Source organism: Coturnix japonica, chromosome 3 (genome assembly GCF_054131305.1).
Source record: "Coturnix japonica strain WE chromosome 3, WE-NBRP24, whole genome shotgun sequence".
In the NCBI taxonomy this organism is placed as follows: domain Eukaryota; kingdom Metazoa; phylum Chordata; class Aves; order Galliformes; family Phasianidae; genus Coturnix; species Coturnix japonica.
The window spans coordinates 24,990,464-25,011,524 of record NC_140665.1 but is presented as its reverse complement, the minus strand read 5'-3'; the positions used below and the strand labels follow the sequence as shown (position 1 = coordinate 25,011,524).

Below are 21,061 nucleotides of genomic sequence, written 5' to 3'. Positions count from 1 at the left end.
CCAGCTCCTGCATACCCAGCTGCAGGGTCTTGGATGTAATGGCTGGGGATGGAGATGAGGTGAAACAAGAAATGAGTGGAGAGTCTGATTTTTATGAGGCTGTTTATTCTTTCTATAACAAGTGTGTAGTGCCTTATTGATGCTGAATGGGAATTTAATGCAGTGATAAAGTAAAACTGCAAACTTACCAAGTCTGTTTTCAGCTGCCTTTGTTCTGTACTTCTAAACATCTGCAAAAAATGTGTTCTATAACACTCGGGCACTTCTGTGAAAGTGCACGTGATCATATTCAGCACCTTCTGCAGAGGGCTGATCGCCCTGCTGCAGCCCATTGAAGTCAGTAGAAAATGAATGTGTTATTCTCTCCCTACCAGGCCTTTTGCATGTGAAGTTGGTGTTTGCAGGCTTTTGGATGAAAACAGAAGTTTCTTTTCATTTGTCTATTGTAAACTTTCTACCAACATTCTGTTGATTCTGTTGTGGTTTACAGAATGAAATTTAGCAAACACTAATATTTGATAATGCAGAATTTTGCATCTGGTGTTTCATTAGCTAAGACAAACTTTAAACCCCCCTAAATGTGCAGCTTGCAGTGGAAGTTACATGTGGAATGATTGTGCATTCATAACCTGCTAATAACAGGATCAGAGCATTGTCTGTTGAAGTAAGTGAAAGAACCTGAACTGCATGAATTAGGGCTTTGTTTCCACAAACACCTAGGCATTGTGTAGACAGGAAAGTTTCCCCTTCTACCAGAATAACCCTATGCCATACCACACGTAGGCATTCTTATACAGACTTAAGACCTTACCAATTGAAGACATTTTTATTCCAGAATGGGAATGTGAAGGATGTATCTTGCTGTAAATATAGGTTATGCCAATCCTTCCACCTTGCTTTCTTCCATTTGTTTCTTCCTGAGCTAGAGGCATTACTTTGTCCCAGCTGCTTATTCAAGGTCTTTTGATGATTATTCTGTTCCTTTATACTATGGGGGATGCTTTTCTCTTATCTCTGCCATGCAACTAACTTGAGTGATATTCCTTTCCCTGTCTCAGTCCAGCTGAGCTTCTGGCCCATGTTCAGGACTTCTTGATGCATCTCTGCATTAGTTAGGTAAGGTACCTAGCATGGATGGCTATAGCAGAGCTGTGGTTGATGGTGTTGACTTCTCAGCCTAACATGTGTGATGTCAGGAAGCAAATGACAGTGGGTAAAAAGACTTGTGACTGTATCCTCAGTGTGGAATTATGACGATCTTGAAAGCCTTTTCACACCTGGAAGATTCTAAATCCAACCATCAGCTTGGCCTACCGAGTGTGTCACTAAACTGTGTCCCTTAGTGCCAGTATGACTCTTACTGCTCCATGGAGAAGTAAATGAAAGAGGAGTTGGGAAGAGCTGCAAGGCCTTCACACAAACCTTTTACTGCTTGTGAAGCAAGCAGCCAAGGGCTCTGCAGCAGTCTGTGCTACTCACAGTCTGGTGCACCTTAAATTTAGGTTGACAGCAGCCACAAGTTCCTGTAAATGAATACCTTCTCTTCCCCCTTTATACTGTTGCAAATACATATTGCCACTGTTTTTTCTTTTACTTACTTATTTTTACACCTGCCTGACGGTGCTACTCTGTTTTGTAGAAATTATTTTCAGGAGTTTTGGAAGTAGCAGTTATTGAAATGAAGGGCCATCCGTGCGCCCTGATCAAAGCAAGAAGCATGAAATCTCAAGTGTTGCACTTTTGAGAGCATCAACAATGAAGCTAACCTTTCACCCTTTACTTTCTTTTAACCCTAATTTTGAAAGACAGTAGCAAACCATTCAGCTAACTTCTTAAGTGCTAGAATATTCAGGCTAGCTCGATTGTAATGCCTTTTCAAGTTCTTTTCAAGTGAGTGGGAGAGCTGGCGATAATGCATACAAATACAGAGGCTGGTAAGTTCATTACTTTGAGTTTCTGGTGTGGTGGCAGCAGTGAACTGGTTAAAAGGTTGGCTTTAAAGTGGTCACAATTAGGCTTCAAAGTTAACACCCCACCCCACTGAGATGAATGGGAGCAGTTGACGTTTCTTAGTGCTATTGTTTCAGTCTGGCTTGCTACGGCTTCTAAAATAAGACAACAGTACATCTGTTTACATTCTGCTTCCGCAAACCCAGATGGGCTAGAAACTTCATTGTTTTTCAAGTGGAAGCTCAAATTCTGGAGAACACAGCAATATCCACAGGGTATCTGTAGGAAGAAGAGCTGGAAGCCCTCTTAATCACAGACATCTCTCCCTTCCCTGTAACCTTCTATTGTCCCAGGACAAATCTGTAAATCACTGGGGGGGAAAATAAAGTCATGTATATTTGAAGTACTTTTTACTTACTACATGACATGCACACAATAGCTTCTCAACAAGTCCCTAACATAACGATTTTCTGAAATGAATACGGGGTTTTGAACTTTTTCTGTCAGTGGTAGCTGCTGTAAGAAAAGTTAAAGTTCCTGGGCTCACTGAATGCGGTAGCTTCATTTAACCTCTCCTAATGAAAAAAAATTGTTTTGTCTTTAGAGAAGTGAGGGTTTCAGTCAGGAGCTGTTGAAACCAGGTAATACTTTCCGTGTTCATGTGGGCAGAGAGCAAGTGAAAAAATGAGGTTTTTGAAATATATGTTTAATGTTTTCCTGTTATGTTAGCAGGACAGTTGCATTGACTTCAGTAAGATCTTAGGAGCTGAGATGGATGAATAAAGGTGCAAGCAAGGCTGGGATTTAGTGCAGATGGTCTCTATTACTGTATGCCTCAGTTCATGTTGGGAGTACACTCTGTCCTCTTTGACTCTTGTTGCAGGGTCTGCACAGTGGCAAACTGCCCTCAGTAGCAGCCAGAACCCTATGAGAGTTTCTCTGATAAAGGCAGCCCATTAGATATGCTCACGCTGTAGATTGAAACCAGCTGTGAATCTGTCGGAAAGATTTTCCTCCTTGTGCCTTCATCAGAGTGGAAAGTTTGTTGCTCCTTCTGCGTAGTTATATTTTGGGCTTCGTTGCTCTAACTCTGCAAGTCCCAGAGCTTGCCAGAGATAAGGGCTGTTCTGCATGCAAGCTCCTGTTGTACCCTGGCACTGAGAACCCTGCCTGCCTTTTGCCTGTGGACAGTACAGCTTGTGCTTCAGAAGGGACATTGTGGGCTCTTCCAAATGGCCTCCCAGATTTCAACCATGTTGTGCAGTTAAGCATGCCATCTGTGGTTGGGCTCATGGAGCTCCCTGCCTGTTGTACAGGAAGATGGAAGATTTCTGGTTATTAGGATGAGGAAGTACATAAAGGGTTTTCCTGGTACATGTGCAATATGCAAGTTGAACAAAAAAACCCTGCTTTTTCTGCTATTTGTAGTAGAGGAATGTGCAGTCTGCAAATGCCTTGGAGCAGTGTTGAGTGAAAGCAAGGGCTTTTCTGCTGTTGTAATGATGGTCATTTGGGTGGTGTTGGAGGACAGTATGCTTCTTACACCTGTCTGTGCCTGCTCACTTAAATTTCTTCAGCATGGGATGTGAGACCGCAGCACACCTAGCTTGTTTCCAGCCCAGTTCCTAGTGGCATTCTCATCCAGCTACTGTTTTAGCTGACCATCCTGCAGATTCTTTGAGAGAACTGTGGGCATTTCCGTGGTGTTAGCTGGCTCCTCTAAGGTCCAGCCTTTCAGCTCCTTTGCTAAGTGAGATCATGGAGTAATCTGGTCTGTGTGGAGAAAACAATGACAAAACGCAAGGAGGAGTATTTATTTTGAAAGCTTCTCTCACGAGTTTGTTTTGTCTTTCTATCTAAAAACATTGCTTCACAACCAAGATAACATTAAAACACACTGGAGAAAACCTAGTCCAATATGATGGAATGGCTACAATGTGTGGCAAGAGCCACTCCATACAGTTACAGGAGGAAGGGTGTGCTATTCAGACAAACAGCACAGAGAAATGGGATCAAATACACATTTGTAATAAATTTCCACTTTCCAATTCTCTTGGTCATTTCTGATTCTAAAGAGGATCACTGAGGTGTTATCTAGACATGAGTTACACATCTTGTTGAAGAGAGTAGATATGCTGTTATACCTTTCAAATGCAATCAGAAACCACTTCTGTAGAGCTATATTGGCAGAGCTTGAGGAAGTTAGGAGACATGCTGGCCAGTTCTGTACACTAACTGGCCTGTTTTCCTGCTTTGCAGCAGTGTTGTGATACCTGTGTGACCAGAAGCTCAATCTGTCTTTTATTTTAACATCCTGCTTTTTGCTTTTTTCTTTCTTCCTCCTTAAATCCTTCCATTTGGGGGATTGGGTTTTTTTTGAGTCAATTCTGCATTTCCAGTTTGTGGTGTATTTCCTTAGTCAATTTCCAGTTGATGTTCCAGCTACTGCTAATCCCTTTGTTGGTCTGAGCTGTCTCATTGACTGGTCATTGCCACTTAGCAACAGAATCCTAGTTCTCTTTGAGCAGCTTGGTGTCTTGTGGCTATCACTGAACCCTGTAAGATGATGAAAGATACAAGCCAGTCCCTTGTATAACTATCACGTTAAATGGCCTGCAATAGGAAAAGAATGAAGCAAACTGAAACGATTTTAAAAAGTTAATAGATAGTAAAAACAATGAATTTTCTTCCCAAAATACTCCTTAAGATTTGTTTGTTTATTAGAAGTCCTTCCAAAAGAAACTTGAAAGGTATTCATTTATTATTTCCAATTTATGAAAGAAGTTGTTGAATACCCAAGTATTACATAGGATTAAATTCTTATCATTTTTTTTTAAGTTCTCATGACAATAGTGCACAAGGACTGTTATTATTACTATTATTTTCCTTCTTTCTCTCCTTCCTTTTCCTGTCATAGACAGTGAAAACAGATTAATCTAACAGCTTTTAGATTGTGGTCTGTGGACCAGAGCTGGCTTATAAGACTTTATTTCAGTGGTTTTTTGTTCAAGAACTTACATTTCCTTTTACTTGTAGCCATGCTTTTTGATTTTCTGAATGAGTACACGTAAGTAGAGAATACTAATCAAATCTATCCTTTCTGTGTCCAGCTTAAAATTCATGTTAAAACAAAAATGACAACAGAACTGCAGAGGTAACAACTCCACTGAAACATGGAGTCACCCGAGGAAGATAGAAGTGGCAATAGCCTGGAAAATAAATCTGGGACATCATGCTTTGGACATCCAGTAAAGATGAGGAAGCAGTACAGGTAAAGCATAACAGGGTATTGGCTCTGACTGTATGAATTTTGATCTCAGTGGAACTGTTTTGGCTTAGTGTTCAAATCACAAGTTCTGGTTCACGGCAGGGGCTAACAAACCAAGTAATGAACAATTATGATTGAAGTAGATAAGTGAGAGCTACATGATCTTAGCTGCTGCAACACACTGAGTTTTTTGTTTCCATATTGTGTGTCGTGGTTTTAGTCTTTTTAATGCTTCATTTTTGTGTAGTTTGGAGGTGGTTGTGTACGTGACTAGATTCACTCCCTACTGGGATATAGGCCAAGATTTTCAAAGTGATTGTTTATTTTGAGTGCCTCTATTTTTTAAAGGTCCCAAACTGACAAGTTTTAGAGAAGGCTTTAAAGAAGGGCAGGACACAAATCTAAGTCATCTTGGTTCTCTGTGATGCGTCAATACAGGAATTAAAAATGAAAGTAAAAAAGCATGTAGTCAAAATCCTTGTCCCCTTTCCAGAGTTTCAGTGTCTGACCTCTGGCTTGCTGAACTGTGACCAGCAGGTTTGGGCACAGCAATACTGGAGCTCAGAGCATGTACCCTGCTGCAGAGCCAGCAGCCCCAGCTCTGTGCTTCTGCTGTTCCCTTCTCACTGCTCCAGGACTTTATCTATAGAGTTTTCATCGTGGTCTTAAGATGGCGAGATGAGGGCTCACTGCACCCTACGGGGAGTAGAAGCAACAGATACATAACCTGTACTATAAAAAGTACATAACCAGTGCGTTCCGTCTTTCTGGAGCTGACAAAGGCAAAAGGACAGGCTTTTAAATGGTACCATGAGCACAGGTACTGCTAGGGTATTTGTCCTAGTCTCACCTTTCCCCTCACATTCCTGTTTGCTGATACAGAGCAAGACTATTTGTGTTGCAGAATATAGTTCATTTGAAAGAAATACTGGTGCTGAATTTAACAACAACAACAAAAAGATCTTGGAAGCATGCCTATAGGTTCTAGTTTTTTGAATGCCTATTTTTAGGACCAGAGGTCAGCTGACATAATTCCTTTAAAAATGCACGTTGGATTCAAGGGAAGAAAATAATGAAGTGTAAGCTGTGAAGGCTTAATTGTTAAAAGTGCAACAATAGTTTACAAACAGTCTGCAAATCCTGATCTCACAGCTGGAGGAAGGGATACTTATTAATAGTTACAAGGAGCAGGAGGACTGTGCCTGAAACAGGCAGCAGGCAATATAAAAGGAAGCCTTGTAACACAAAACCGTTGCCAAAACACCCTTACTGAACAATTCATGGCAGAGCTAGCATCGCAGGAGCACCATGATATTTCAGCATGAACGTGATGCAATCAGCAGGCTTCAGTATTTTATAATCTGATCTGTCCCCTGAACTCACTGGGGATTAATACCTGTTATGCTGGGAGATGGCAGGGGGTTGTTTCTGTGCAGATTTCATGCAACCCTAATTCCTGCACTCCTGTCTCGCTCCAATTTAGGAGTGAGGCAAAGGTTCTTTTGATATGTTATGCCCGGCGTGAGATTAAGAAGAAGAGCATTCAAATGTTGATCCAACCAGTTTATTGGAAATAATAGACAATTGAGGGGATGGGGAAGGGAGAGCGAAGAATATCAAAATTAGGGTGATGGGGAAGGGAAAGTAGGCGATAGAAAAAGGTAGAAAAGAGCAAGAATTACGTTAAAGCGGGGAATAGTCACCGTCTGGATGCAGCACCGTCCCGTAGCACGTTGTTAACGTTGGTCCGGGGCAAAATAAGCGTAGGGGAGAGCAGCAGCGAAGTAGCAGGCTGCAGATCGATGAAACGCAGAGAAGATGGTCAGAGTAGCGAGGTCTCAGGAAGTGGAGTCTCGGGCAGCGAGGTCCCTCGGAGCAGAGTCTCGAGCAGCAATCCCAGAAGAGATAATAGGCAGCAGTAGGACAACGGTGGAGGAATCTGAGGTCAGATACCTAGATGCCCACCAAGGTTCTTCAGCATGCAGGCATCTTCTTCAGCATGCAGGCGCTCGCGTAGAGAGGCATCTGATGACAGAAAACCTCCTTGTTTCCGTAGTGAGGCATCTGGTGTCAGAAAACCTACCCAGATTCGGGGTTTGTCCGTGCCCTTTTTATCCTTCTTTCCAGCCTTCGAGACATTTCGGGACGGCTGGGGTCAGAGTCCTGTGATTTTCCTCAGAGATGTCAATCTTCCTTGAGATGAGCCAACACGAGAGAAAGACCACTTAAGGGCCATCAGTCCTCAGAGATGGCCATCTTCCTTGAGATAGGCCTACACAAAAGACCACTTAAGGGCCATTGATCAGTATCTTATCTCCCTTTCGTAGCTCCCGGTCTCGTCCATCTCCTAAACAAAGGGATTTCTCGAACCTTGGTTCCCGTGTGTCTCAGACAAAGGCAGTCCTGGAACCTTGGCCAGGACTTGCCTGAACTTGTCCATTTCAGCAAACTTTGAGACAGTAATGTAAAAAGCATGGCCTCTTACAACTCCACACACCAATTTAAGCACAACTCTATCTGTTGTGAGTACAGGGGATGATTGCATGGGAGGTAAAGGTCTGGAGCACAAGTCTTATAAGAAGAAACTGAGGAAACTGGAATTGTTCAGTCTAGAGAAGAGGAGACTCAGAGGAGTCTCTACAACTGCCTGAAAGAAGGCTGTAGTGAGGTCTCTCCCATGTAACAGTGATAGGATGAGAGGGAATGGCCTTAAGTTTCAACAGGGAAGGTTCGGGTTAGGTATTGAGAAACATTTCTTCTGATTTCTGATGATTGGACTAGATGATGTTAGACGTCTTTTCCAGCCTTAATGATTCAATAATTCTATATAACAGGGGATCCCTCCTTGTTGCTCCATCTCCCAACATAGTTGTGTCCAACGTTCAGCAGTAACCAGTGGTTTATGGCAGATTCAGACTAAGATGTCTCTTAAAAGAAGTCCTTAGGTAACTGCAACCAACAAGCATGAGAATCTGGGAAAGCCTTGGGACCCGCAGAAGTGCTTCAATGCTGGGGAAGTTTTGATTTCATTTTGAAGAACTTATCCATAAAATTGCTTTAGTGCTGAATCCCCTTCTTGTGCTGCACTAGCTCTGTGTGAGATCTGGCATTGTTCTCCTCTATTTAGTAACAAGAACTCTGCTGGAAAGGAGAGAGGAAATCTAAACAAAAATCACAGCCTCATTTCTTTTTTTTTTTTTTTTGTTCTTTTTGTTCTTTTAAATATCATGCAGATTTAATCCAGGTTGCCTGTGCCAGTCATAATCTCTCCTTTCAGGTCTGTCCTTTCCATGTGGGTCGATGGCAACTCAATGCCTGATGCATCAAATCCAGAAACTTGCTGAGGCTGCCAGTGTGCAGATGACACTTATTTTGACTGTGATAGCATGTACTCTCAGGCTCAGTCTTTGCTGCAGGCATGATATCTGTGTGGCTCTGCTGTAGGGGTTGTGCTGATAAAAAGCATGTTTGCCTTCTCCTCAGTTTTAACCATCTTATCAGGTGGGTTTGTTTGTTTGCTGTTTTTGTTTTCTTAAGGAGGATGTTTTCCTTTTCCACACACACCCTTTAATTAATGAGGTAAATATTTCCTTGCAGCTTTTCCAGTTCATGACTAGTTTGTCCATCATTATTGCCCTCTCTGGGCAGCACTGGTAAACAGGAGTGTCATGCAAAATGTGAGGACAGGCAAGTTGCTCTGTTGTTCAGATCTACTTTGGGCTTTACAAGCTGTTAGCTAGTGGGATTTTGTCTCCTGGATTCTTAACTTTTCCTGCACTATGCAGGAGAAATGTTAAAGGGGTTACTCTTTTACATTCTCCATAGGAACTCACCAGTTCTAGTCAAATAAAGGGAATGATTGTAAATGCAACCATTAATAATTTCCAGGTTAATAATCTGTTGTAATGGACTTTGTAGAAAATGATCAGAAGGAAAAGCAAGGACAAATGTTCTTTGTTGCAACCCACAATAAGATGTATACCCATGGTTTTCTTATCTAAGCCAAACTGGCATGTAGTAGAAAGAGGGAGAATCCTGCTCCTCATCCTGTCCATTATGTATTTATTTTTTCTGTTGGTGCAGTAATATGGGCTCCTTCTGCTCAGATGTGCTCTTGGAAAGAAAGGACTCCCTTACTTTCTTTCCTCCCACTCATTAAAGCCAAATCGTTGTTTAATTCTGCATTTCAGGTACTTCATAATCAGATATGTCCCTCAGAATTTCCAGTTTGGTCCCAAGGAAGACCTTCTAGATTTCTAGACGATTGAAAATTGGTATTAGAAATGCTGCTAATAGTGCATATGATTCACAGAAAATGTCACTTACAATGGAGGAAATATTCAGACTTCTTTGTTCCTTTTGCTCTGTTTGGACTTTGAGCATCCATTACCATTATATCTCAGATGAAATGCTTCCCTTCAGGACTTCCGCCTTATTTATTACACTGTCTTAAGGGAGAAAAATGTGAATGAGGCTGAAATTGTGGCCCAACTTTTGGGAATTCTCTTGCTTCTATGGGAGAGTTGTAGTGATGCTGTGCTTCTTGAAACAGCAAGTCTGCTACTTCCAGTGGCTGAGGCACGTTCCAAGCATATAGAGGTCCAGGTCCCTTTTCTGAAGGCTTTGAAATTAAATTTATCTCACTTCCTTTCCTTTACTGGCATTTTTACTTCATTTTAGGCATTGGTTTCTTTCATGTATCTTTTTGTCATTAGTTACTAAAAAATAAAACTGGTTTGGGTTATTCGCCTTAATACCTTAACAGACATCCTGTGATAATTGCCCTTCTCCTTCTGTGAAGCCAGGCTATGATTATTGAAAAGTTGCAAGATGTTTGTTTAATACGCTATCATTTTCTTCAGATTACCTCTTCTCCACCTCAGCACATGCAACTTGTACAGCTTCCTCAGGCTTTGGTTTCTTTAGATGTTCTTCAGAATAGGAAATAAGTTTTCTCCTGACTTGGACTATGAATCCTTTGGAATGAAACCAAAATAGTTTGTCTGTATTTAGCTGGTTGTGCCACAGTTGATTTAAAAAGATTTGATTTTTTTTTTTTTTTTGGTCTAGTTTTTTAGATCAGCGGATTAATTTTGATTTCCAATCTACAGCAGTATCACAAAATTATAAGGTTGCAGCTCAGTCTGACCCTATCGCAAGAGAAACAGTAATTACATGGAGTATAGTGGGGTTTTATGAATCATAGTGATTCATGTAAAATATATCTGAAATTAGGGTCTATGAGTGCAACTACCGACTCTCCTGAGTTCTACAGTAACAGATGACAGAAAAACCCAATGATTCAGTTACTGATTCCAAAACCATGAATGAACATGATCACACACATACGTGACTATATATATGGTGCATATAGGTGCATTTGTGCTATTCTGTACATGTTCTATGTCCTGTACTGATATGCATGCCATATATTGCACATCTATATACTTACCTATGTAACATACAATAGAAATTAGACACAAAAGTGCCTTACATAATTTGTGCTCTGAGTTACAAGATTTATACCATATGAATGTCCAGTGTGATTATTTAAGTTTCACTATTCCCTTGCTGTACTACTACGAGGTAGCTGCTCTAGGAATCCCTCTGATCTTTCCCAATCCAGACATGCCATTCGTAACCTTTCCAAAACGTGATGTCAATGAAACTGCAGCTGGTTAAAGGGCTACGCAGGGCAAAAAGTTGTATTAGTGGCTAATAAAGGCTAATTCTTTTGCAAGCAAAATTAGCTCGCTTCACTAGCTTGTTATGACTTGAAGTGTCTGGTCATTGAACTATGCATCTGGCTCATTTGTTGATCTCAAAGACATTGCACCCTGACTGACAGCTGTAGCGGACTGGAAGAAAATAGCCCAAATGAGTAAGAACAAAAGGACTTCAGTTTGTGTGACTTTGGGACAGTAGCAATCCATGCAAATAGCCTTAATAAGCAGAAGAGAAGAACCTGGCAAAGAATGTGTGTGATATGGATCCTGGCTCAGGGCAGTAATTTTTCTTAAATGACTGGTTCCTAATGCTCAGCTTTCTTGTCAGCAGATGCTGCCTCCCAATCCCAGCATACATAGCTACTGAGGAGACACAAATGTCCAGTAGCTGATTACAACAATCCCAAATAATCTCAAAGGGACTAATTTTGAGCAAGTCTCAGAAATTCTTGTGGTTCTGTGTAGTGATTCAAGCTGCACCAGAGTAGCCTAAGCTCTGTGGATGTGTATTTATTTTTAACTTGTGTTATTTTGGGGTAAACACCACATCAGAGTGTTTTTATTATCAAGTTCCTGTTCCTTCACGATGCATCTGTACAGATTCTAAACCCCTTAATGAAAAAGGATAATTTCCTTTTTTTTTTTTTTTCTTTTCTTTCTTTCTTAATCTCAGTTTGGTTTATCCAGAGCTGTTGTCCCTGACTTCCTTTAAACTGCCCTGCATCAAAGATCTTTTAGAGTCTTCTTTACATCCTTTCTTTCCTTTGCACATACTTAGAAGAGTCTGTGTATACACAAACACAAGTGCATGTCCATGCATGTCTTAATCCATTTCTGCTTCAGTCCTGCAGCCTTCTGCCTGGTCAGATTGAACAAGAGCTCATGGGAAAGGTTAGTGCTAGGAAGCAGCAAAGCACATGTTCCTGGTGTACTTTGTGTGCTTCAGAAAGGTTTTAATGCCTTCTCTATTTCTGCAAAAATTGTTCAAACTTCCCAGCTCACTGATAATACCACACAGACAAATGTTCATTAAGATCAGGACTGATTACCTTTTCACTGTGGTATTGTTTTTGCAGGTGATTTGAGACTCCGTGTAAATACAGGTCATTGAGAGGGAAAGGTTGGTGATGCTGCCTTTTGTGCTGTTAAACCCTCAACTGTTGTTTCTGGATTACAAGTTTATAGAGACCATATGGAAATACTGCTTTATCTTCTTAAGCAAATTCTAGGTCTCAAACTTCTCTTCATTATCAAACACTACTTGAGCTAAAAGGAGACGGACTGATGAATGAGTTTGGCTTCATCATAGTATCATAGTATCATAGTCTGGTGCAGGTTGGAAGGGACCTTAGAGATCATCGAGTCCAATCCCCCGGTATTTGAGCCTCCTGTGTAGCAGAGCGGCACTTCTACCACTTGCGCCACAGGGGGAATTTGAACCCAGGGCCTCCTCCGTGTTGTGTTGCAACGCAGCATTCCTACCACTTGCGCCACCGGGGCTTCTGCCGTGTGCGTAGGACACTTCTTTCTTTGGACTGTGTAAAGTGCTGCCACTGACATTCTGGCAGAGGCTGGAACAAGAAAAGGCAATCTCTCCCCAGAGGAGACCTGTAGGGTCGAACTCATCAGCCCCCAGGTAAGAGAAACCTACTCACCCATAAACACGATGGTTGCAATTGGGCCTTTGCATCTGCATTGTTTTGTTCTCTGTTCAATTTTTAGGATCGTGCCATGGTTGGGCACAGCCTTGATGCCCTGTGAGAGGCTAAGACATGAATGAGAGAGATATGAATGCTCTTTGCTTACTGAGGATTTCAGGAAACTGTACAAGATGGAACTCCTGGGATTTTCTCACACCAGAAGAGACTTATCTTGCAGAGAGAGAAGAATGTAAAGTCTCTGATCCAGCCCTAGACAGAGAGCTATTCTTAAGTAACGTGTGGAGAGGAGCTGAACGTATGGTGTTTGGTAAGCACTTTGCATGTTTAAATGATAATGAGAATTATAGAAGAGAGATCTTGTGGCAACCCATTGGGTAGAAACAAGAGCTGGAGCTAATGGATCTTGAACAAAACAAGACAAGCAGTAAAGCATTTGATAAGTTTCTATCCAGTTTACAGTAGAAGCTGGTGCTGCAAAACACCACTTGTTTACAGTTGCAGTGGCAGAAGTGCATCAACACTGTGACCACACTGAGGCTGCAGATAGCAATCACATCTGCTCTGATATCAGGTGTGAAAGGATCAGTACCTGTTTTACTGAAAAGGCTGGTAGAGAACTTCTGAAGACTTTTTAACCTAAGAAATCAGAGTAGTCTGTTTCTTGTTGGATCAGGTGTAAAAGAAATAGTAGAACAATGTTGGTTGTTGCCTGTTCCTGATGCTGCTCCTGCTAGCTTTTACCATTTATCCTTCCCCTCAGTTTGTGTCCTGTAATACAACAAATCTTCGTTTTGAGTCCAGTATGGAGTGTTGTAGATTGCAATCCTTTAAATCTTTTTCTTGTTATGGTCTATACTGTAGCCAGTGTTACTACCTTTCCCTTTCCTTTTTCTGCTGAAGGAATTCAGCTCTATATAAATATTCTTGATTTAGATCTGCTATTACTGCTACACTTCACTCTTTTTGGTTCTTCCTCAGTACCTCCTTATCAAAGGCCATGCTCAGACCTTTTTTTCTTGTACAGTATCCCTGCTTTGTCCTGCTGTAAATCTGCATCTGAACTGTTTGTCACTGGCTTTTCTGTCTTCGGAAACTGTTTTGGTGCAATAAAAATAAACAATCCCCAAACAACAAACCACTGTGCTACATCAACAGCAACAGTGTAGTTGCCCCACTGCTGAGCTCATAAAACCAACAATACTGAAGCACTCCTAGTTTTGTGCTTTGGACTTCTCTGAGCTGATTTCCTGATTTGTCCTATCAGCATTGATTTACTCTGTGCTATCAGAGCAATTGCTCTGCTGGTGAGAGTTACAGCAACTAGATTTCCATTTTTCCCTAGCATAGTCAAAGCAACAATGACGAGTCCCTTTCTCTGCATTTCCTTGGCATGCTTCCCAGAAAGACGTGTACTTGATTATAATTTGCTCTCTGCGGTCAGCAGCAATAGCCCAGCTTTTTGTATTTCAGCAATGTCTACATAACTCTGTTTTTAAATCTTCACCTGTTCTCCTACAGAATGAGGTTACAGTTGGGTTTGAGTATATGCAGTATCAATGATTGCACTTACTGTACATGCAGTTAATTTCCCTTTTATTTGCTGCTTCATCTGTCTGTTTTGACTTAAAAAGAGGGGGAAAAAAAAAACAAAAAACAAAACACCAAGAAACTTCTACCACTTTCTTTTGGGAAAGTAGCATCACGTTCTGGGGAAATCTTTCACTTCTTTCTTGCCTGCACAGCTAGTGTGTCACATTAAAGCTGTTACTGAGTCTTAGGCAGAGAAGCAGTTGTCTGTCAAACTGCTTCAAAAGAAACCACAAAATGAGCAGGTCATAAATCCAGAAGCAGCACAAGAGTGGGAACACAAGACCTGCAATATGTAATGTGACTCTTTCAATCCAACCTTCCTATTGCCACCCTGGTGCTAAATATACTGCCGGTGTCCTTGCAAGAAACCAAATGCACCGAGCCGGGAAAGGCAGCGGGCAGCATTAGTTTAGGGACTGATTCATTTCTGTAAATTTCCTTGATAATACACTAAGAAGAGAGTAGCCAAATTCTCCAACTTGTGTATTTGCAACTATGGTGGTGAGGTTTCATAAATGTCAGATCATCTTAATCAAATGCCTAATTTTTAATCAACCATTTTTTTAAAAGACCTTTTTTTTTTTTTTTGTTAAAAATTGCCTTATTTATTTATTTATTTATCCCAGATAATTATCTTGCTCTCCAGGAACTCCTATTTTAGATTAAGATAAGTGAAATCCATGTTTACAGTTCATGAATAAGTGTTTTAAGGTATGAAGATTATTTCAAGGAGTTTAGCTTGCCTGTAGCATTTGTATTAGGTAAGTGATAAATCAACTCTATGTTGTATTGCATTTTACACAGCATGCAGATAACCAGCCTAGTGAGTCCTGGAATGATGCAGATAACCAATCTAGTGAGTCCTGGAAGGAAGCTTTCCCTACTGTTGGTGAGGTGGTGGTTTGAACTTTCTAACTTCAGGAGTTGTGAGGAAAAAAATTATTGAAAAACACATATTTAGGTTAACTTGAAATTAATTTTAAATACCCATGTGAATTCTTTTTGTATGTATATAAAATTAGTAGGTGAACTTTGAAGCATAATCAACAGCTTTTCTGGATTTCATGTCTTTCACTCATCACTATTTTGTCTATTTCGATTAATAGTTACGCTTTGTTGTTTCCAAACTGATTTTTTTAGGAAGATGTGTAATTTTTATGATTTCCTAGTTTGTACCCTTAGCGCTACAGATGCAGAACAGGAAGGCCATCCAGGATTGTGATCAGCACCTCTTAAGAATTTTTAGCTTCCTGTGCACTGATGACAGAGACTCGTTTTGAACTTCCACATCTAGCTCTCCCTTGCTTTGAACTTGGAACAAATTCCCTCAAATGCTTGGTACAGTTTTGAAGCACACTTTTCATGATCTCTCTCTCTTATCTTGCTGTTCAACAAATAGTTCATGTCTCTTCTTTCAGCTTTTTTTTTTCCCCCCACAGAATTTTCTAGTTACTCCGTTGGTAAATGAAGTATTTAATGGCTTCTAAATATTATATGTTGGATACAAGTTGCTTGTGAAATTGGTTAGATTTTATTAATGTCACTTGTTTTAGTGTTTTGAACATATGGTAAGTTTCACTAATAGTTTATATATATATAGCATATTTATTTTTATATAAATATAAATTTATATTTATGTATATAGTTTTTATAAAAGACTTATAGCCCCATCCCAATGCATGTGGATTCCTTGTGTCTGAATCTGATGCCAATCCCAGGGCAAGGACCTGCAAGTGATGCCATGCTGTGTGTCACAGCTTGCATGTGGGAGCACTCATGTCTGGTTGTGCCTCAGTGTGCCCCATCCTCTCCTGGACCACAGAGTCAAGGCACAGTGAAAGGACCATGGTGACCAGTGGAACATCCTTCTCCCTTGCCACTGCAGGGGGCAAGACTTTTGTTTATGAAACCAGAGAGGCTCTATGAAGTTTAAACCATTCATCTTTTTGCTGATTTTCCATTCTAGACCCTACAATGAAATTACTGCTAGATGAATCCAGAGAATTGCCGTGTGATTTTGAATTAGAGTATCTCCATCTACAAAGGTGAGAGGTAAAGGTGAAATTATTTTGAGATATTGAGATGGAAAGAACCATGATTATTACCACTGTACAGCATTTTGTTAATGTCAGAGAGGGACATGCTATGGTCTTGCATTCAGAAAGAATCAAATACTGTGAAACCAGTGGGAGTGTAACAATAGCATGAGGAATGCTGGTAAAATACCAGCATGACATGGCTTGAATTAGAAATATTGTATATTTGCCACATGTTAGGAACCACTAACTCCAGTGGCTACTGTAACTGATTAAGAATTGTATAGGAATCTGCTTTCAATATCTGTGCTTTAAAAATATCTTGGAATGTAACACTGGAAAAGAAAATACATTTACTCAAGTCTGCCTCAACACCATTTTATCAGTGCCTGATTTCTGGTTTTGTTCTTTTTTCTTTTTTTAATTATTATTTTTACTGTAGTCTTCATTTAAAATTTTTTTTTTCTTTTTTCTTTTTTTTTTTTTTTCCAAAGAGCTGACATTATCAGAGATCACGTGCTGAAGATCAGCTGATAAAACATTCAGGGTTTTGTTTTGTTTTGTTTTACATCTCCTAGGTCTGTACTTGAAGTGCATTGAGAACTTAAACTCAGCCTGAGTAAGGCTTAATGAATGTTTTGAAGTATTATCTTCTACTTAGTATTAAGGAAATTAATACTGCAGTGCCAAAAGTATAATCATGGTAACTTTTCTTTGGTGGGAACTTGACCAACCTTAACTCACTGATATTGTCATTTCTGCCCTGTGAGTTTGAAAGGTCAAAGAGAAAACTCCTGTACCAGAGAAAAGAGCAGGATAGCAACAGTTCTGTGAATACAAGTTATATCCCTGACACAGATTTCTTCTGTGGTGTAGAACAAATTTATTTCCCATATGTTTTAGCTTACTTACCAGCTATATAAAAACTCTGAGGTGTATATGTTTGCAAAATACTCTAAAGCAGCAAGGTGAAAGCTTAATAATCCTTTACAGTGTTGTTGGTGAGGCCTCAATCTCCCTCTGCAGTTGTATGTAGTTTTACCATAGACTTAAATGGTTCAGAATTAGGTTTAGACCAAGTCCTGATAAAATCCTTGCTATAAAGAGCTTGGTAATTTAAAGCATTGTTGTCAGCAATTGCTTTCACTTGAGTCAGTGGCTTCAAGTATGCGTTCATATTAATTAGTTTTCTAGTCTTCCTTATGCTTTCAAATCAGGACTTGATTCTTCTTAAATGTGATACAGAAGTAGGAGCATGCGCTCTTCAGCCCAAGAGCAGGAGGTGTCTTGTTACTTTGCTTGCTGTCCTAATGCTCTTGCAAACATTTAATGCAATAATTATTTTGAAGTGGCATTCCTCTGTACTGTACATCATTGTGAATGGTGCCGTCAGATAGCAGGCCTATCTACCTCCATCAAAGAATGCTGTTGCAGAATCTGATAATGAATTAGGTATGTGGCACACTACAGAAAGCCAGTAGAAGATGTGAGCATAACTGCAAAAATGGCAATTCCAGTAAGGCAGAACTTTACCCCTTGTCAGACTGAGTCTAATTGTTCTTCTACCTGGAAGTAATGCCACCAAATGGTTTTTAGAGTGCACAACATTTCTAAATAAGTAGTGTCACTCAGTAGTGAATTAGGAGCTTGGTTGTGAGTTCAGTAAAGTTACTTAGGATGTCAGAGCTGCAAAAGACAAAACAAAATGTAAATGATCACATGGTAACTAGAAACACATATGCCATGTTTGTAGTGTGAGAATTATTTGGCAAATGAGATTAACATCTGCATGGGAGACAATGCGGAAAGGCTCTCGTTAGTCATGTGAGCATGTCTGATGTAGATGAGATGTGTCGAGAAGCTTGAGCAAACACAGCAAGTGATCATCCTGTTAATAGAAAAGACTCCCAGAGTCATATCATCGTGATTCACCTTTTTGTGTATGGTTGTGCATCCTGTTGTCTGCTCCCTGGAGCTGCAATGACCAACTAGAGTACTTCTAGCCATCTGCTCAAAAACATAAATAGGAGTCCAGTGAAACTGTTGGAGTGGTAAGGTGCTTACTTCTTTTTTTATTTGATGGTGATTTTATGAAATTTTAACTCAGGCTCCACTGAAAGACAAAGGCATTTAATGATGTCAGTAGGATTTATCCAGAAAAGATGTACAGGATCCAGTGTTGCACCTTGGATCGTGCCTGAGTACCTTGGGAAAGAACACACAAAACTGCTCACACTGGGGAAAAGACAACAACTTGATACCAGGTAAGAAATGTGCAGAAGAAAGACAGGACATAGCTTGTTGCACCCTTCTCTTCTTTAGGACACCTCCTTCCTCCCAGGATCCTCAGCCATGGATAGCTGTTGAATGACACTGCTTTGCATGGCAAGGCTAACATAATCTTCTGTAGTTTTGCAATGTGAAACTTGTCCCCAAAATTCTTCTGCCAGTTTCCAGACCCTTCTTTAGCTTCCCAAAATGTCTTCTTTTCAGTAGCTTTTCATCATGCTAATTCATAGACCACTTCTCCTTTTATCACATTGTCTTTATTCCCTCTAAAATAAATCTCTCCTTCCCTGGCCTTACTTAACTGCCTTGTAGTGCTTACAGAGAGACTATCCTCTGAATTCAATGGCATTAATACCTACTGACCTACTGTTTCATTTCTTGAGAATCATGAGATTTAGTCTGACTGTGGACTCAATTAAGAGTACTTTTATTTTTGCAGCATTGAAATTTTTCAGCTCTAGGAGCTCATGTTTTCTGTGTGAGTCTACAGAATCATCTAGTCTAACATTTATACAACATAACCCATGGAAATAAATACAATAAGCAGAGAAAATGTCAGTTACTTGTGGTCATTTATGGTCATCAGCTGAAATATACTGTAAACTAGTTTTAGATATTTTGTTTAAAAAGCTGTTAAATCTTAAATCTTTAACAGTGTCAGAACATTGAGAGCAAGCTTGCAAAGTAAGACCTACAGTATGATGTCAAGAGAATTAATCATGTTAATTCCAGGAAATTTAAAGTGACACCTCTCTTTGTCCACAATAGAAAGGAAACTAAAAAGAGGCAACGTTTGATTATACTCATTAGTTAACAACAAAGAAAAAAAGAAAGAAAAGTGGCCCTAAGCATTGTGAGAGGAAAATTAGGATTATATATCAGGGAACTACTAGCCAAGGAAAGCAGCTGCCAACTGAAGCTTTGGAATCAGCAGCACTGAAGATATTCAGGGCTAGGCTAGACGTCCATCTTTCAAAATGGAATAAAGAAATCAGTCCAAACACAATGCAGGGATAATCCAACAGAGTGCCCTGCCAAATTTCTACCCCAAACAGGGTATGATTTAGTTGGAATGGAAAAGGAAGGGATTTCAGCTTGCTAAATCTTTCACTGTTTTAATCTTAAAAGCACAGATTCCTCTTCTTTTCTTCCTTTTTTTTTTTTTTTTTTTTTTTTTTAAGCAGAACTTAGTAACTCTTTATTTTTTACATTAGGACTGTATAGGCTTTGCTGTGGTTTCCAGACACATTAACCATAGCTTAGACTGTTGTTACATTTTATGCATATATATACACACACATATAATAAAAAAATAGGTCTTAGAATGAAAAATTGTCTTTTCATAGTTTTCTGGACATTGTCAAATCACTCATACTAAGCCTGAGGAAAAACTGTCAGAAGGATATTTATTTGTTAAAGGTATGTAGGATAGTAAGACTGGAGGGCTAGGATGGTTATAATGGTATGGTTAGGTGTTTAGCCTATGTCACAAGTTCAAATAGAGGCCAAGAGGGATAGTCATCATTCATTATTACTGAGTTATTGTTGAAGTGGGTGGTGTCCTACTCCTAGTGGTCAGGTAGGCAGCAGTACAGATTTCAATACTGAAGTGATCTGACGGGCTAACAGTCATCATCAAGAGCCGGGGTCCAGTTTTTTAGGAGTGTCTATCCCTTTAATGCACAAGTAGTTGCCTGCTGCAATTTTAGAGAGTTTGAAGGTGCTCACCTGAGGCTGCAGTTAAGTGGAATTCACATACCTAAGATCTTTACAGTAGCTAAGTAGGTATTTGTCTGGAGCATCGTGCACCTTTAAAATTACAGCCTAGAATCCTCAGGACATTTTCAATGAAACCGATTCACCACTTTTCAATGCAACCTTAATAAGCCTCTTATTTCCTCATTGTTTAACACAGCACATACTGTGAATGAAGACGGATGACAGTTTATTTGTTTTCAAGTATACTTCAATTACACTGCTGCAAGCAGAATCTCCTTTCACAGCTATGTCTTCCAGTGCAGGAGTCATATGAGAGATAACAGACTAGTACAGAGATGGAACAGATAACAGTTTTAAATAGTCTGTTTCAGACAAAGAATTAGCTTTTAAATAACAGAATAGATGTTCAGATTGAGTACCAATTTTCTGCAGAAATGTAACACAGAATTTAACCACTGTAACCACAGTACTGTTTGTACCTTGCATTTCCTTATTTATACTGTAAACATTAGTGCTAGCTTCTAAGAAATGCCAGAATAGATTAAGACTCTTTGCAAAAGTAAGCCTGCCATGTTGTCACCGTGATATGAAGACATGTCACATGGTGGGAGGGAAGTATGAATATCTGCTATCTGATGTATACGATTGAAAAGGGAAAACACAAAATGAAATCATCAAGCCACATTAGCCAAAGTGAACAGATAAGAGGGGGTATAACACTGGAACTGTAAACAATCAAGTCAAGATTACAATTCTATGTAGAACAATGTGTGCCTTTAGATGTGGAACCGAAAATGTTAACACTAGTGGCTTATCATTGGA

General features: G+C 39.9%; 1 protein-coding gene across 11 annotated transcripts in view; it reads left to right on the top strand.

Moving 5' to 3' along the window:
- The window catches only part of LOC107311182 (uncharacterized), a 301,670-nt gene that overhangs the window by 15,968 nt on the left and 264,641 nt on the right, over positions 1 to 21,061 (top strand). For 5 of the 11 annotated variants that reach the window (XM_085543053.1, XM_085543054.1, XM_085543052.1 and 2 more), the window contains one exon: positions 5,061 to 5,221. In XM_085543053.1, the coding sequence (XP_085399179.1) occupies positions 5,124 to 5,221 (98 nt within the window). In that variant the 5' untranslated portion in view covers positions 5,061 to 5,123. Of the gene's footprint in view, positions 1 to 398; positions 1,117 to 5,060; positions 5,222 to 12,020; positions 12,913 to 13,100; positions 13,177 to 14,999; positions 15,052 to 16,161; positions 16,241 to 16,725; positions 16,810 to 18,338; positions 18,496 to 21,061 lie in introns of those variants that run through there. The other 6 variants (XM_085543048.1, XM_085543049.1, XM_085543047.1 and 3 more) reach the window with 6 other exon arrangements.